Raw genomic sequence first — 17,185 nt, 5'->3', positions numbered from 1 at the left:
TAGTCCTTTATATCCCATCTCCATATCATACAGTGATTTGGCTGTACCTTATCAGCATTTCTTAGCTAATATCTCTCATGAGTCAGAGCCTCATACTTACAAGCAAGCTTGTCAAAAACCAGAGTGGTGTACTGCCATGGCTACAGAGCTTGCTGCTCTTGAAGCCAATCATACCTGGGACTATGTTCAGTTACCACCAAACAAAACTGTTGTCAGCTGTAAGTGGATATTCAAAATCAAACGAAAACCAGATGGTACAGTTGATAGATATAAGGCTCGCCTTGTAGCTCGAGGTTTTTCAAACAGAGGGACTCGATTTTTTTTGATACTTTTGCCCTAGTAGCTAAAATGGCCACTGTTCGTACATTGTTGTCACTAGCTGCAGTTTTTGATTGGAGTGTTACACATATGGATGTAACAAATGCGTTTCTTCATGGTGAACTTCATGAAGAAGTTTATATGTCTATTCCTCCTGGAACAGTTGTTCCTCCTCAGTTTGCTCATATTCCAAATCTGGTGTGTAAATTAGTTAAATCCTTGTATGGACTTCGTCAAGCTCCTAGGGAATGGTTTCTTAAATTTTGCACAGTGCTCATTCAGTATGGATTCAAACAAACACATACTGATCACAGTTTGTTTGTCCTTAAAGTCAACAACTCCATGGTTGCTGTCCTGGTTTACGTTGATGACATTCTTGTCACAGGAAATGACCTTAAATTGATTAACACTGTCAAGGCTCATCTGGCCAAACACTTTTTGATTAAAGATCTAGGTCCGCTTCATTATTTTCTTGGTATTGAAGCAGCCAGATCTTCTGCTGGGATTTTTCTTAACCAGAGAAAGTACACTCTTGACATTATCAAGGATCTAAAGTTTGAGAATGCAAAGCCTTCTCTTATACCTATGGAACAGCATCATACGCTACTGTCTAATACTACATCACCACTGCTTGACAATATCACTAGCTACAGGCAACTCGTAGGCAGATTGATCTATCTCACGATCACATGTCCTGATATATCTTACCCAGTTCATATATTGTCTCAGTTTCTATCAGCACCACGAGCGTGTCATTTGGATGCTGCCTATAAAGTTGTGCGCTATTTAAAACATACCATTGGTCAGGGCATATTGTTATCAGCTCATAGCTCGCTATCTTTGACAGCTTTTGCAGATGCCGACTCGGGTGCATGTCCTCAAACTCATCAGTCGCTCACAGGTTACTGTGTTACCGTTGGTCAATCGTTGTTATCGTGGAAAGCAAAGAAGCAGCCAACAGTATCTCGTTCGTCTGCAGAAGCAGAGTATCGAGCAATGGCTGATACTTGCTGTGAAGTCCAGTGGCTGCTTAATCTGTTCAAAGAACTGGGCTGTGACAAACTTACTCCAGTTACATTGTACTGTGATAATAAATCTGCCTTGTACATTGCCTCTAATCCAGTATTCCACGAGCGCACCAAGCACATGCATTGACATAAATTGTCATATTGTTAGAGCTAAGTTGCAATCTGGAGTGATTCGTACTGCCCACATTTCTACACACATGCAGCCAGCTGATAAGTTTACCAAATCTTTATCATCTGGTGCTCTTACCTTCTTTCTGTCCAAGATTGGAGTTGTCAATCTCTTCCAACCCTCATTCTTGAGGGGGGATGTTAATATACAGCAGCACACGTCAGCAAGAAAGTTAGTTGAAGAGAGTGGAAATACAGTTAATGACAGCTAGCATATATAGATACAAGTGTGTGTATAGGTGAAAGTAGAGTAGACTTGTGTATATAATCAACACTGATGCTTGTGTATATTCATTCTATTCTGTTCAATGTGAATATTTTAGTTTTCTCCATATCTTTCTTCTCCATCATAACTGTGTAGAATTCTGAACCTATCATATCCATCACAGGTGACAAAAACAAATGTCACCATCTTAACAACTGGACTTTGGCCATTTTAACAAGTTACGCCCACTGTTGTAGAATTCGGGAATCAGTGAGTATTAATCTGAGTGAAAAATCGGATATATTTTAATATTAAAAAATTATTACATATTCTTCGATTAAGAATAATTTATAATGATTAATTGAATTTTAAAAATCACATTGACCAGCCACTGGGGTTTATAATGATTAATTAATTGATCAACGACTTTTAGCACCAACCAGAGAGAGTTAGACGCCTTTCTGGGGCTTTAAAGCAGGGCCACAGATATTGCAATCTTGTTTAATTCAATTCAATTAAATAACAAGAATATTATTATCCGTAGTTATTCTCCTCCACACCATTACAAGAGTCTCCATGAGAGAATAATCTACGAGTCATCTTTCTTTAGAATTGGTATCTAATTTGTGACTCCCAGCTGTGAAAGTTAAGCTGCTAGTCATTTAATGATTATGATGAGATGACACTTTAAAATTATTATGCTGTTGCAAAATACTTTGGGATTACGAAATGTTAGCTACACCTACGTATTGTTACTTAGAGCAATTCCAATGCACCTATTCCTTACCTAGATTTGATCTACATGGACAAGATTTGATCTACATGGACAAGATTTGAGGATTGAGAACAAAAAGAGCTCCTCCAACGCAACTTCCTATCCCCTATTAATTTTAGGTGAGAGAAAGTTCAACCTCTTAGTTGAGGGATGAAAAAGCAACCCCTGTATACTCAATGTCATCAACAGCTCATATCTCCTCTTATTTTTCTGTTATTTATTAGTATAATTTTTCTCTCTCTTTGAGTTGTATATATAGATTTAAAATATAGGGAATCAAATAGGGAACACCGTTGGAGAAAAATAGCTTTTTGATCCCCAATATTTTAGGTATCCATTAATATATAATATTTTAAGGGTTCAAAATAGGGAATTGCATTGGGCTTGCTCTTTTACTCCCTCATTTTAATAATCCACTCTGCACAAATCACACATGTTAAGAAATATTAAATATGATATGTTATTATCATTGTTGCATTGGTTTTACAAAAATATTATTAAGTTTTTATTCATTTCGTTAAAAATCAACATAGTTTGCGTTGTAAATCATGAAAATTGTGTGGGTTAATAAATGTTAATATTAAAACTTGTATAAAATTTGCATTGGATGAAGAAGGACAAATAATATGGGAAACTTTTGAATTACTTGTGTGATGTTTTCTTGGACAAACATAACTCACAACCTTATCTCACACTAGAGGTGGCAATATGCTCGTTACAACTTACAACACATGCACACCCCGTGATTCGAACTTATGACCTTTCTTGGAGAAGCCAAAAGCGTGAACCACTACATCAACTCACACAACCCACACACACTATTGTTGTATTTACTATTAATTACATTGAGTGTATTAATTTTTGTTAATCATATAATACTTGTTTTTACTTATTAAATTAGTTTACCCATAATTCGGACCAAAATATAACCACATTTATGAATATACGGTTTGAAAATGGTTTTGTTTCATTTATCCAAACTAAATCCATTTTATGAGAACCAAAACCAAATCAATCATACATTTTGTCACCTCTATCTCAGACCATTAAACGAGCTACATGCAGTAGTATTTACTATATTTATACATTCACGAGTACAGACTTTTGAGTTGTAAACACTTCCATGTTGTTTGATTGTATCATTCAAAGTGTAATTGATCTTGCTGGATAAGCGAGTTTGGGATACAAGGATTTAGGAACCAGAGACATGAGAAGTTTGTACTTGGAAAGTATAAAAATGGAGCATGAAGTTCGAATAATTGGGTGTTTCATCAAGCTGCTATAAGCAACATATATGGTTCAAAGTGAGATATATATTAATTATTGGACCTTGATAGTTGTGTGTAGTGATGAATAATATATTCTCTTGTCAGGGGAGAGCATCTCCATGCTCTCTTATAACTCTAAATTTAAAGATGATGTGAAAATTAAAATTCCTTATAAGAACTTCATTAGACCTGACAATTTGGTACACTACACGAACACGACACGAAAAGTTTGGGTTTGATTTTCAATATTCGGTACACGAACACGAAAATACACGTAAAATTTAGTGTCGGGTTCGGTTTTTAATACAAGTACACAAATGACGCGAAAGTACACGAACTAAATAAATATATAAAACTTTAAAAATATATTATATTTATTTATTATATACTTTTAATCAAATTTTAAATTTATATGTTTTTTTGATAAAAAAATATATAAATTTAAAATTTGATCAAAAAAACATATAAATTTAAAATTTGATACATAACAAACATACTATTATATAAATATGTATATTTGTTACTAATAGTACTACAACTATACCAGTACGAGAATTATACAGAGTAACAGAATAAGTATTACTATTTTTAATTGAAACCATACCCAGCTGCTAGGCATATGTTTAGGCCTGGTATCTTACTTCCTTAGCCGCCTCCTTAGTTCCTCAAACTCTCCCTGCTTTTCTACTCTGCTTCTCAATTGCTTTTCGATTACGCTTCTTCTACAACTCTGCTTCTTCTCAGTGTGATTAATTACATGTTTCTAGGTATACAATTCACTCAGCGAAGATGAAGGAGATATTCGAGTCAAGTTGTTGAAAAATAATACCCCAAGCGAAAAGTTCTAGTTCTAGTTAGATTCATTTTGTAGTTGCAAATTCTAAAAGCTAATCTGTTTGATTTGTAACCTATGAGAAGCTGATCTTCTCAAAAGACTAGTCCTTTTTACACATTTGCCAGATTTGAATTTCCATGTGCTTACGTGTACATTTCGTGTTGACAAGAAATAAAACGGTATGTGTACGTGTTAGAATATGATCCTGGTAAGCCCTCCTCCTAACAGCTTGAGGTTTTAGGAGAATTGGTCACTTAACATGGTATCAGAGCTTAGTCTCGCGGGAGACTCGAGTTCGACTCCCAGTATCCGTGATCCGTCTTGCTGAAGTTGTCTTCTTTCTCCAAATATTCTCTCAAATAATAATAAAATATGAAGAAGGAGCTAGGCTTGAAGTTGTCATGAAATTGAACCATAAATGGGCTTTCAAGTGAGGGGGAATGTTAGAATATGATCCGTCTTGCTTCATAGCTCTCTTTGAAAAGTGCTCTTAACTTATTATCATTAAACTTTTCCTTATATTTCTATTCACTTCTGTCTCATTCTTTCTCCAAATATTCCCTCAAATAATAATAAAATATGAAGAAAGAGCTAGGGTTTCATTCTTTCTCCAAATATTCTCTCAAATAATAATAAAATATGAAGAAAGAGCTAGGCTTGAAGTTGTCACCAAATTGAACATATGAACTTATTAGAAGTCTATATTATTTTATCTTTTAAGAATAATTTAAGAGCATCGGAGATGCTCTTAGATTTAGTATGGGATGAGAAGTGAGGAGGTCACCAAATACTATATTCATAGTTTTCTTCTAAAAATATTATAATTATAACTTTTTGTATAAATCATTTTTTAACAAACAGGAATGACGTATTTTTTTGTTATGTAGCCATTTTATATGATTAGACTTTTTTATAAAAATGTCCTTTTATTTCTTAACTTCTAAAATTATTATTATTATTATTATTATTATTCCAAACTATGATAAAGACTAAGCATTGACTTAAGAAAAGTTACAAACTAAGAAAATTACAAATGTTACACAGATAACTTAAATTTAAATGTGATTGTATAATACAATATGATCAATTTTTTGAGTTATCATTACGTGTTATAAATTGAACATATTATAAATATGTTAACAAATTAAATTCAACTGAATTATGTTATATATCGGATATTTTAAAAAATAAATATAATATGAAATATAAATTATAGTTTTATTCCTTCGACTATTAGGTTTAGTAAATGATTTAAATTGTACTTTTTAATAAAAATATTAACTTTTGTATAGTTGAACACACTTACACATTTATACATATTACAAGATTCTCGACCTCGGCTAAGTGAAATGTTTTTTTACCAAAATGTTTTTGGTGATTATAAATGTTACTTAAATTTGATATATATAATGTAAAATTTTAAATTTTAAGGACAATATAGTAATAAGAACATATTTTAATAATGAGAATTGTCTCATTCGCTCTCATCCTTCTGCATGCCTCTATAAAAACCCCAATAGTCATTCTCCATATAGCATAGCCCCCTCCTCCTCTCCTCTCTATAAAATTTGTCTTTTTATTAACAAGTTAAATATTGATACAGCTCTTGAAATAAGATCGGAGTATTTTAAGATCCCAATATTGTGTTGTTTCTGATGTTGGCTAGAGTTGTCAACTGGTATAACTTTTGGTATTAGTTGTATAATTAGTGGATGATAACTTCGGCTCGATGTGCCAACAGGTAGTTAAATTATAAAATTACAAGTAAATATATTCATAAATGGATGGGATGATTCTATATGATTTTATATATATGTGTGTGTGTTCGATTGTTTTTAATATGCTATTGCATACATTGAATGCAGATCTAGAATTACATATATATTATATTAATTATGATTTTTTAGACTTGTGGTTCGTGCTTCGGATTAAGGTTTTGAATGAGTTTCATAACAATAAAACTGAATCAAAAATCTTTGTTTGTTAAATTTAATGATGATTTCTTAAGCGGTGGATATATCAAAATTTTAAAGTTTTGAACTGCTTGATCTTTTATCTTTGATTGTAGTTTAAACAATGAAGAAAATGCTCAAAGATGATATACTTGTAAGTAACGTTTTTTAATATTTATTTGTTATGAACAATTATTTTATGGATGACTTTTTGTATGCCTATTAACCTTTTGATTTCCTAAACTCTTTGACTCTCCCACCTTTAAACTTACCAACCTTTGGCTTTTAATTGCACTTGTAACCTATGTAAATTGTCCTATATAAAGAGGTGCATGTACATTGTTTGTGATATGAGAAATAATAAGATGAGTCTCCACATTCTTTCCATTTCTCTCTTCTAGTCTCTTATTTATATTATTATATTATATAACACGTTATCAGCACGAAAAACGTAGGATATTCTGAGACCTTTCTAGAATGGTAAGGATCGTTAAAAACGAACAAGTAACGAATTCATAAAACAAATATTTGTGAACTGCAGATGCAAAATCAGCTCCTGATTATGATAGTATTTTGATATTTAATTAAGACATCGAAATCACATTATATGATAATGGAATGTAAAGACAAAACGTAGATATCGAAAAGAGGTTTCCAGAATGGTATTGCTCATAATATTTGGACAAATATTCAATTTACTATGAATTTTAGAAGTGACAGCAAATCAACTTGAATCATATAATCAGATTACACAAAATGCAGATTTTGACATACTTATAAGCAGATTTTAGAAATACGCGAAGAAGAAAAATTGTAGATGATCAAAAGACCTTTACAACGAGTACAAGCTCAATAAATTCCGATGGATAATGAATCAAATACGAAATTTACAAGAATTATACACATAATAAGCACGTAGAGATGATCATATTGCAAGCGAAGCAAAGTAAACTATAAGAAGTGTACTTAATTGATGGATAAACTGAAACAATAAGATCTTCGTTGAATAAAGCAGGATAGTAGTCTAACAAACAATGCAGAAGAGCGAGTTAGATAAAATATATGATAACTAAGAAATATTATAGATGAAAGGAGAAAGAAATATTAGACATGAGAGACGAGAGAAAAGAGTGATTTGTATTATATTTTGGTGTGTCTGCAAACTCCAACTTGATGCCTATTTATAGGTACAAGATAGAGAGGTTACAAGTATATAAAAAGTCAAAGGTCCTTTAAGTTACAAGGACTTGAAAAGCCAAAGGATATGTATAAGAAAGCTCTAGAGTCATCAATCAAAAATCATCCACATATACATTTCATAACACTCCCCCTTGGATGACTTGTATATATATTAACATCATGCCTCGTTAAAACCTTCCAGGTAAAAACCCGGTGGGAAAAAACCCTAGTGAAGGAAAAAGAGTACATGTGATGTACAAAGCATATCATTTATATCTCCCCCTCATCACATTATGATTATAAAAATTAGCAAATATCCCGAAGTCTGCACATCCTGGTCATGTGTACTAATTTCTCAACATGAGTGGTAGAAAGTGCCTTTGTGAGGAAATTTGCTAGATTCCTTTAATCATTATTCCTTTGTACGTGATGCTGCCTCGTTAAAAACCTTACCAGGAAAATCCAATGGGAAAAACCATGGATAAGGGAAAAAGAGTGCAGCGTGCATTTGCTCCTCCTTAATAAAAATTGCCTGCAACAATTAAATTCATAGCAAAAGAAAATCTCCTTGATAATTTATTCAACCTTTGATCCCCTATTCTTTACACCTGCAAATTTAGCTTAAAACTTTATAGAAAAAGTTAATGGAGATCGAATAAAATTATCACTTTGTAATTTGAGGATTAACACGCCCTTAAAGCGAGTAATCCCTTAACAACGAACACTAACCAAAAGTGGAGCCTTACTTTAAATAATTATGTCAAAATGTGTATCATAAAACATGTTGTAGTTTACTTAGATACGGTACTTCAGGACCGAGAATTTCTTTCAAGTGTACACAAAAGTTAGTGTACTATCGTGTATAATCCTTCTGGGATGACAATATATCATTCATCCAAGAGTAATTCTTCTTTCAATATATACACCAAGAAACACTCTATCACATAATATAACATATAGTATTTTAATCAGGTGCAACTCAATTCAATGTTAACAAGAAACACATTCTAGTTTCCATCTGCTCTGGCCAGAGACTTTATGAGTTGTAACCTATAATTTGATATACAATGATAACATGTATTTGTCAAAATAATTTTGTGTTGGACTGCTGGTCCGAATCCCTTTTCCATTTGAGAGGGTATAGTTCTCGAGAGTTTGTTATACTGCTTCTGGCAGTTAAGATCCTTCTAGGATGATTATTGTCGAGTGGGTCGTATAAAATTTAAACTGAACCTAAAGGGGCGACGCGGAAAGTCACTTTTGTACTAGTGTATTGCAGGATTACTTCACAATCAAATAATCATTTCCGCCAGAAATATTATCACTCTTCATAACCAACACAAGGTTATCATACAATTATTTGAGCTTTACATTCACAATTTCTGAAACTTCATTTTGTTTTCACACAAATAATCATTCATGACTTTACACCTTTAGGTGTGTTAAATGCAGTTTTAAATATTTCTCTATTTTTAAGAGATAATGATTCATAGGGCGCACTATTTTCACAACTTCAGGTGTGAGAGGACTACTGGTCCAAATACTTTTTCTTTATAATTGCCTCAATTATATCCTTTATTCTTTGGCCAATTATATCAATATTTTCTAACAGATTCTGCTTCTTGATTCTCATTATCAATAATCTCAAGTTCTATAAATATCATCGACGTCGATTCGATTTATGGTTCCACTTCATTCTGGACAAGACATAATATATCGAGATCTCAATATTTTTCATTACTTATATTTTCTCTAATTTGTCATGTCTATAATCTCTTCAAGAGATCCTTCAATATAATCTTTTATGGAGATCCTTCAAAAATTATTGATTTCTCAATCTAGCCATTATCAATAATTGCTCCTTTTCACCCTTTTTTTTTGTATAAGATATGGAACCAACTTGTCTATCACGCTTCAGGCGATCTTTAGACATAGTAGTATCTTGAGGTTGTCCTTTTGCGACATTTATATCATAGGAGCATATGTAGCCGGCGTTTGTGACATAATCACTATTTATTGTCATCAAAATGAATTATCTTATGAACTTTTGGTTCATATTCTTTATTTTTAGGATCAAGATGAGACAATGATAGTTATCACATTGAGATATCAGGTGACTTTAAATATTGAGTCTAATTCAAGTGCAATTTGGAGAAAGATTCTCCAGTAATTTATACTCCCTCCGTACCTAAATACATTGCTCATTTGCTGAATGTCACAGGTTTTAAGAAATGCTGTTAAAATGCAATCATTAGCTGTTAAGTACAAAATTTGAAAACAAGTGGGAAACTTAGTTTCCCTCCTAATCTACATTACAAGTGGGCAATCCACAATTAAGTACATCCACCAATAAGATTACATTACACAAAGTTAATTAACCAATCAGAAATGAGGATTACATACACACAGATTCATTACACAACCATATGTACAAGTATAAATTGACAAAAAAAAAAACAATGCATCATTGCTTTGCCCCCATTTGTTCAGAATGAATTCTGGAATGCCTTTTGATTTGAATGAGCCAGCAGATGAAGACACAGAAGGGCAAACACATGAACCAGTTGATCTACATCATCACAAAACAAGGGCAAAGCTCAGCTGTGACTCAAGGATGCAAGTAGTCATGTGGCTGTTGAACAACCAGACAGAGGGGAAGCTTAACCATGGTGCAATTCAAGAAGTGGCCAATCTCTTCAATGTAACCAGGAGAACAATCAGCACAATATGGAGCACTGCAAAAATGCAGAAGGCAGCAGGTCAGCCATACAACATGACAACAAAGGGTCACAACTCAGGGAGAAAAAGAATACAAGTGCAACCTAATGCAATAACTGAGATAAATATGGGGGACAGAGCATGCATAAGAGACTTGGCAGTGCAGCTTAAAGTCTCTTCAAGTACAGCAAACCGAATGATAAAGAGGGGACTTATTAAACCTCATACAAATCCATTACATCCTGCTTTGAAAGAGGCAAACCTTTTTCAAAGGATTGAATGGGTTCTAAATTTGTTGATGGGAGACACACCAACAACAAAGAGGCAGTATTATCCCATGTACAACTTTGTACATATTGATGAAAAATGGTTTTATCTAAGCAAAAAATCACAGAGGGTTTACCTGGAAAGAAATGAAAAGGGCAAGTACAGGGCAGCCAAGTCAAGCAAGTTTATACCCAAAGTAATGTTCACAGCAGCTGTAGCAAGACCAAGATTTAATGCAGATAAAGAGTGTACCTTTGATGGGAAGATAGGTATCTTCCCATTCACTTACCAAGAGCCAGCAAAGAGAGCTTCCAAATACAGAGCAAAGGGGACAGTTATGACCAAGATAGTTGAATCTGTTGGTAAAAAAGAAACAAGGCACATGTTGATCAATAAAATCATACCAGCAATCATGCAGAAATGGCCACAAACAGAAGGTCATAAGACTATATACATACAGCAGGATAATGCGAGGACACATATAGGTCAAGATGACCCAGAGTGGCAAGCAGCTCATCAACAAGGTGACTTCACATTCATTCTAGTGCAACAGCCACCAAACAGTCCAGATTTGAATATCTTGGACTTGGGTTTTTTTAGAAGCATACAGTCTCTAATGCACAAAAAAATGCCAAAGGATGTTGATGATATGTTGGAGGCAGTGCATCATGCATATAATGAATTAGAGCCAACAACATTGGGAAATGTTTGGTTATCCTATCAATATGTCATGAATGAAGTGCTAAAAGTGAAAGGTTCGAATGATTACCTTGTGCCTCATGTCAATAAGAAAAAATTGGCAGCTGAGGGGAAGCTACCAATTCAAGTCACTGCACCAATGTGGGCTGTCCACGAGGCATGGAATTACATACAGGGGAATAGAGCATCATCTTCAACAGCTTAAGTGGAAGGGGACATGTGATCTGACTTTTGTTTTTAATGAACTAGTACTAGAAGTAAGCTTAGTTTTAAGCAGTCAATGTATTAAAAGTAAGCTTAGTTTTAAGCAGTTCATGTATATACAAGTATTTCATCTCAGAGTGCCCCCAAGAATCATTTACATTATCACCAAACAAGCGATTAATGAATAACACAAGCGATTAAACAAGTAATTAAACAAGGGAATAAGTACAGGACTGGGAATTACATACAAAAACGACCAAATATTTACATAAACAACCAATTAAACATAACTGGGAATTAGACCAACAATCGATTACATACAAAACGACCAAATATTTACATAAACAACCAATTAAACATAACTGGGAATTAGACCAACAATCGATTACATACAAAACGACCAAATAATTATATAAACAGCCAATTGATTACAACGACAACAACAAAATAACTAAAGCAACATCCAAATAACTATCGAGAGCATACAACAACAATGAAATAACTAACGCAATAACTAACGAAACAACAAGTGACTAGATTTTTACTCTGATTACGAGCGAGAGCATGCATCTTCTGAATCGGCCTCCACATCCAAGTCATCGCTCGACGGGTCCGGGTCCGGGTCCGGAGCAACAACGGTGGCCAATTCAACTGGATCTGAAGAAAGAGGAGCTGGAGGAGAATCATTTTCATCGAAGGGGACTTGAATAACACTTTCATCCACCGTAGCATCCGATTGAACCACTGATTCCTCAATATAGTGACGGCTATAACCATGTTCCCCATCACACGAATCACCTTTGTCACAGTGATCAGGATCGGAGCACTCGTAGATAGCCATATTAGAAGATTCATCATCGGAATCGGAAAACCCATAATGTGCACTCATGTTTGCGATAGAGATAGAGTAATTAGGGTTTGGTGGCGGAAGGAGCAAGAGAATAGAGAGACAGAGAGATAGGGTTGAGTGGGAGTCGGTGGGGTGGGATGGGGTAATGGGAGTATATTTTTTTAATGTGGGGGGGTGTTTTTTAATGTGGGAGTGTGTGTATTTTATGTGTAAAAATAGAAAGGGGAAATGTATTTTGAATTACCCAAAAAGGAAAGTGGGAAAAGTATTAAGGGACGGAGGGAGTAATAAGCATAATTGAAATTGATTTTGAAGTAAACCAGAAGTTTACTTATAAGTTTGTTGTTTGGCGTGACTAGTTAAGCCATCTCAATTTGATAAAGATGCGAATAGTAATTTTATATGCATTTTTGTTGAAGAACCTGTAGATTCTTCTTATCAGTGATACATATGTCATTTTCTTATAAGGCAAAATTGATCACCCGCAAAGATATAGTTGTGATTTATCATCTTTGAGAATGAATTAATGTAATATCATTGAACAGTGAGATATTTCGTGAAATATATGGTTGTATAGAGAGTTATTATCAACTCGCAGCCTGAAGCATGCGAAATTCATTATTTCGCATATATGCTTATAATGCTGGTGGATCTCATATTGAGTATTATCTCGTCCGTAAATTTTTTGATTATTTTGTATCACATATATATTGATTCGCATCATATAAACCAATTTTATTTTTGGAATTTCTCCCCATGATAAACGAATTGGAATTTTATTTTTGGAATTTCTCCCCATCATATAAACCAATTTTATTTGGTCATCACAGATTTTCCACCATGTTAGTAAGATCGATTCCTCAATTGGATATATATTATATATGAGTGCATTTGGAATCATCAATGTGTGTGACAGCCCACAAATCCGGGGGTCTGGATTTGGTGCCACTAAAAGAAAAACAATTTAAAACCTGTATTTTCGAAAGAAATCAAAACAAGTATTTCAAAACCTGAATATATAAAAAAAATGATTTAAATTAAAACTCAATTTCACCCCCTTTAAAATAGGATCGCAAACAGGTTATAGTATTGAAATCAGAAAACAAAACTACTGATCTGATTACAGCTTGAACTAGACTATCAACTAAACCTCGATATAAGGGATAACCAATATCCAATTTAACAAATATATTTTTACAACTAAACCAAATTTAGACAACTCCAATTACCACTAGTCCCAAAGACTCGATCTTGGATACTCTTCCTGACCATCAGGTTGAAACTTAATCACTTGCAATCCTCGCCTAGCCTTATTCTTATTCTTAGCCTAAATAGGCGAACCATCTTTAACATTATCTGAAAGGGGTTAGAAGAAATAGCAAGAATGAGCAAAAGAATGCTCAGTAAGTATAATAGTTAAAAAGAAACAGGATTTAAAGCAGAGAAAGTAATTGAACTGGAAGTATACAAAACAACATGCTTTTAACTTGCAACCAAAACAATTCAAAAGTATACATAAATTTCCAAAGCATTCAGATATATTGGACGTTAATAGTCACTGTAGCTGATCAGTCTACAGTAACCCGGACAATGGTTACGCATTGCCCTAAAATAAAATGTTCCGGAACTGAAGACTAGCTAGGTCTCCATATAACGCTGGGCCAAGGGCCTCTTATGCAAACAAAACAATAGGCTGGGCATAGACCTCTTACGCAAAGCTGGGCATCGACCTCTTACGCAAACAAAACAATAGTCCAATGATTATATCTGAATTTTTCTTTTACTTCCCAGTTCTAAAGAATTTGCATTTTAAGAAAAGGTTTATTTCATCGGAAGTATACTTACAACAGATAAGCCTTACAACCATAGGAACTAAACCGGGACATGAAAATCATTTGTAGAGATTTTGAAACCATGTCTATCAATTTGAAAGTCACTCTTTCCAACTCAAAATCGTATTTAAGTCGTGCATTTGCAATAAATAAAAGTTTCAAGGAAAGAGCACTTGCTTCTAAATATAGAATTTGAATAGGAATACTTGCAGTAATTATAAGTTAGAGAATAGAATTACTTGCAAGAAAGCTTGAGAGAAATAAATCCATCAATATCATGATTGAACAAAATATCTCACTTGAACAATAAGTGAAGGGTTATAGTACTTGCATAATAGGGTTTAAAGAAAATATCACTTGAACAATAAGTGAAGATAGGGATACTTGCCTTGACTCCGATGTCTAGCTCAGATTTCTAATAACACTATATACTGCATAATCGTTCCATCTTGCTAGCTTCTAACGGAACTTAATCTACATCACAGCCTTGCCTTATCAGAATATTCTTGATTCGACTCGTGATGTCATATCATTACTTCAGAACGTCATTGGTAAGCATACCTCGCTCGATTCTATGCATTATGCAAATATTGCTTCAATCATCGGATCAGACGAAATTAACTAGAATACGTAATTAACTACCCTTTGTCATATATGACATACAAGTCAGATAACACATAACACATGCCTAGACCAATATCCTTTTATAACTATTCACGGTCATATAACACATAAACATATTTCAATCTAACTATGATGTAATGCTATTGATTGTTTAATATCTATTAATAACAAATCACATTCAATTTCTAACAAAAATTCGGCAGCATCTCCCCTGTTTATCGGACTATCCACCTGTTTTCCTATACTATTCAACAGGTAATCAACTCAAACCAACTCAATAAACCAATCAAATACCATCAACCACTACTCATAGACTGAATTTAAATAATTAGCGAACTCGGAAATCATATGCTAAATCATAAGTCAATAATTCAATTTTTTTAACAAAATATTTCTCAGAGATGTTTATAAATATTATACGCAGAGGTCATAGAATTTTCAAACCCAACTCACAGATTTAGACTTGCAAAACAATTCTCTTTGTGACATCAAAACAGAATTTTCACCAATCTGTACTACCGATATTTAAACATTTTTAATAAATCAAAAATACAAGTTTTTCACTTGAGATTTTTATGAGACCTCCCTAGACATTAATCCAATCTACTATAAAAATTTCAGAACCAAATTCCATGTTTAAGGGAGTAAAACCGAACCTGCAAGTCAAGAACCTGAATCTGTCCTGCAGAACCAGCCCCACGCTAAAAATTTTAATAAATAGAAAAATTGGTCTGTTTGTATAAACTTTTAATGACATATTTCAGATACTAACATCTAACTCCAATAAAAATTTCAGAGGCAAAGCTCAATTTTAAGGTAGCAAAACAGGGCGTGGAACTGGACACATAAGCCTGCTCAGAAATTTCAGCACAGCTCACACTAAAACATGCATATCTTTTAACTCGTTTAACAAATCAATCTAATTCTTTCGCGAGTAGACACTAGATTCCAGGAAGTATCTTTCCACAAAATTTCATTCAAAAAACATACTCCTAGGACAGGTAACTATTAACATCAAACAGTGGTATCACAACAAAAGATTTCACTACCACTCCCTCCTAATCTTTTCGATTATCTATTTTCTTTTACCAAAATCAATTCAAATACCAATTAAGCACATATAATTGAACTCAATTAATAATCGCGGGTTATAATCAACATCAATTGACACCTATTCACCTACATAGAAGCAAGCATATAACTCGAATCTTGAAACCCAATCTACTCTTAATCAACTAATTTTTAAAATCAAATCAACACACATCCCAATTTTATATATATACACAATTGATTTACAAAATATGTACAAGGGTTATACCAAAGAAATCAAATAGGGAAGCGTGGCATAACGCTGGACTCGCCGGAGAAAGTAGACAACGGCTACTGAAAGAAAGATTGGCGGCAGATTTGAGGAGACTACAAAGGACACCACAGAGACACGATACACGATGAAGAGGGGAAACGGAGCAAGGACTGAAACTCGCCAACCCAGTAGTAGCTGGCCGGAAAAGGAAGCGGCAGCAGAGAATCCCGATGGAATATGGAGACTGTACGTACAGAGGCGAGAGATGGAGGAGATATTTGCGAGAGAAAGCAGTGCCCCGATTACTGTGATTTAACGAGAGAGATGAGGTTTCACAGTGAATAAAAGGAAAAGGGTTTACAGGGGTGTATACGTGGCTGAAGGAAGAGAAGTGTGGAGACACGCGTATAAATTTTAAGCTGCCAACTATTCTATTAAACTGAGTAAGCAATTAACTTCTACCCGCTTTTAACTAATTTACGGAGACAACTTGCAATAAAATTTCTCCCGACAACTACCGAAATATTTCTATAAATCCCAGAATATTATAAAACTAATCAAATAAAAGTTTCAGGATTTATAAAGCATTTTTTAAAATTTATACAAAAGATTGAAGTTAGCTGCAGTCAGAAACTAATAAAAATCAAGTCCGTTTGGAATTAAGATTTTAATATTTTAAAACTCCTAAAAATATTTATGATCACTATCGAGCAATTAAAAATAATTTTTTTTTCTTTGAAATTATCTTTGTAATTTTACAAAACTAAATATAATCGTACACAAATAAATCAATTAAATCTCGTAACAAATAATTGCACAATCAATAGATTTTTTCTCATACCCAAATGACAAGGATATACTTTAAACAAATATTTTTTTTGGAAATTATCAAGCTAGAATAAAATATTAAATTTTGTTTCTCATTTTTCTCAAAAATTATGAATAAAAAATAATAAAATA

General features: G+C 33.6%; 1 protein-coding gene and 1 long non-coding RNA gene across 2 annotated transcripts; one reads left to right on the top strand and one right to left on the bottom strand.

Moving 5' to 3' along the window:
* Nucleotides 1–10,219: 10,219 nt before the first annotated feature.
* LOC108201509 (uncharacterized) lies at nucleotides 10,220–11,617 on the top strand. Its single transcript, XM_017369793.2, has one exon. It carries the CDS (start codon nucleotides 10,220–10,222, stop codon nucleotides 11,615–11,617), a length of 1,398 nt encoding a protein of 465 aa, XP_017225282.2.
* Nucleotides 11,618–13,497: 1,880 nt separating this feature from the next.
* LOC135149127 (uncharacterized) lies at nucleotides 13,498–16,817 on the bottom strand. Its single transcript, XR_010287255.1, has 3 exons — nucleotides 16,241–16,817; nucleotides 14,687–14,870; nucleotides 13,498–13,822 (listed from the first exon to the last, which is right to left on the bottom strand). It is a non-coding gene; the product is annotated as an uncharacterized LOC135149127 (long non-coding RNA).
* Between the last annotated feature and the right edge of the window lie 368 nt (nucleotides 16,818–17,185).

Source organism: Daucus carota, chromosome 9 (genome assembly GCF_001625215.2).
Source record: "Daucus carota subsp. sativus chromosome 9, DH1 v3.0, whole genome shotgun sequence".
NCBI classification, from domain to species: Eukaryota; Viridiplantae; Streptophyta; class Magnoliopsida; order Apiales; family Apiaceae; genus Daucus; species Daucus carota.
The sequence above is the reverse complement of the archived record's forward strand: the minus strand, read 5'-3'. Positions and strand labels throughout refer to the sequence as shown.

Bases quoted from the DNA above. Each gene is read 5' to 3' on its own strand.
- LOC108201509 (XM_017369793.2), top strand. From the start codon at position 10,220: ATGAATTCTGGAATGCCTTTTGATTTGAATGAGCCAGCAGATGAAGAC.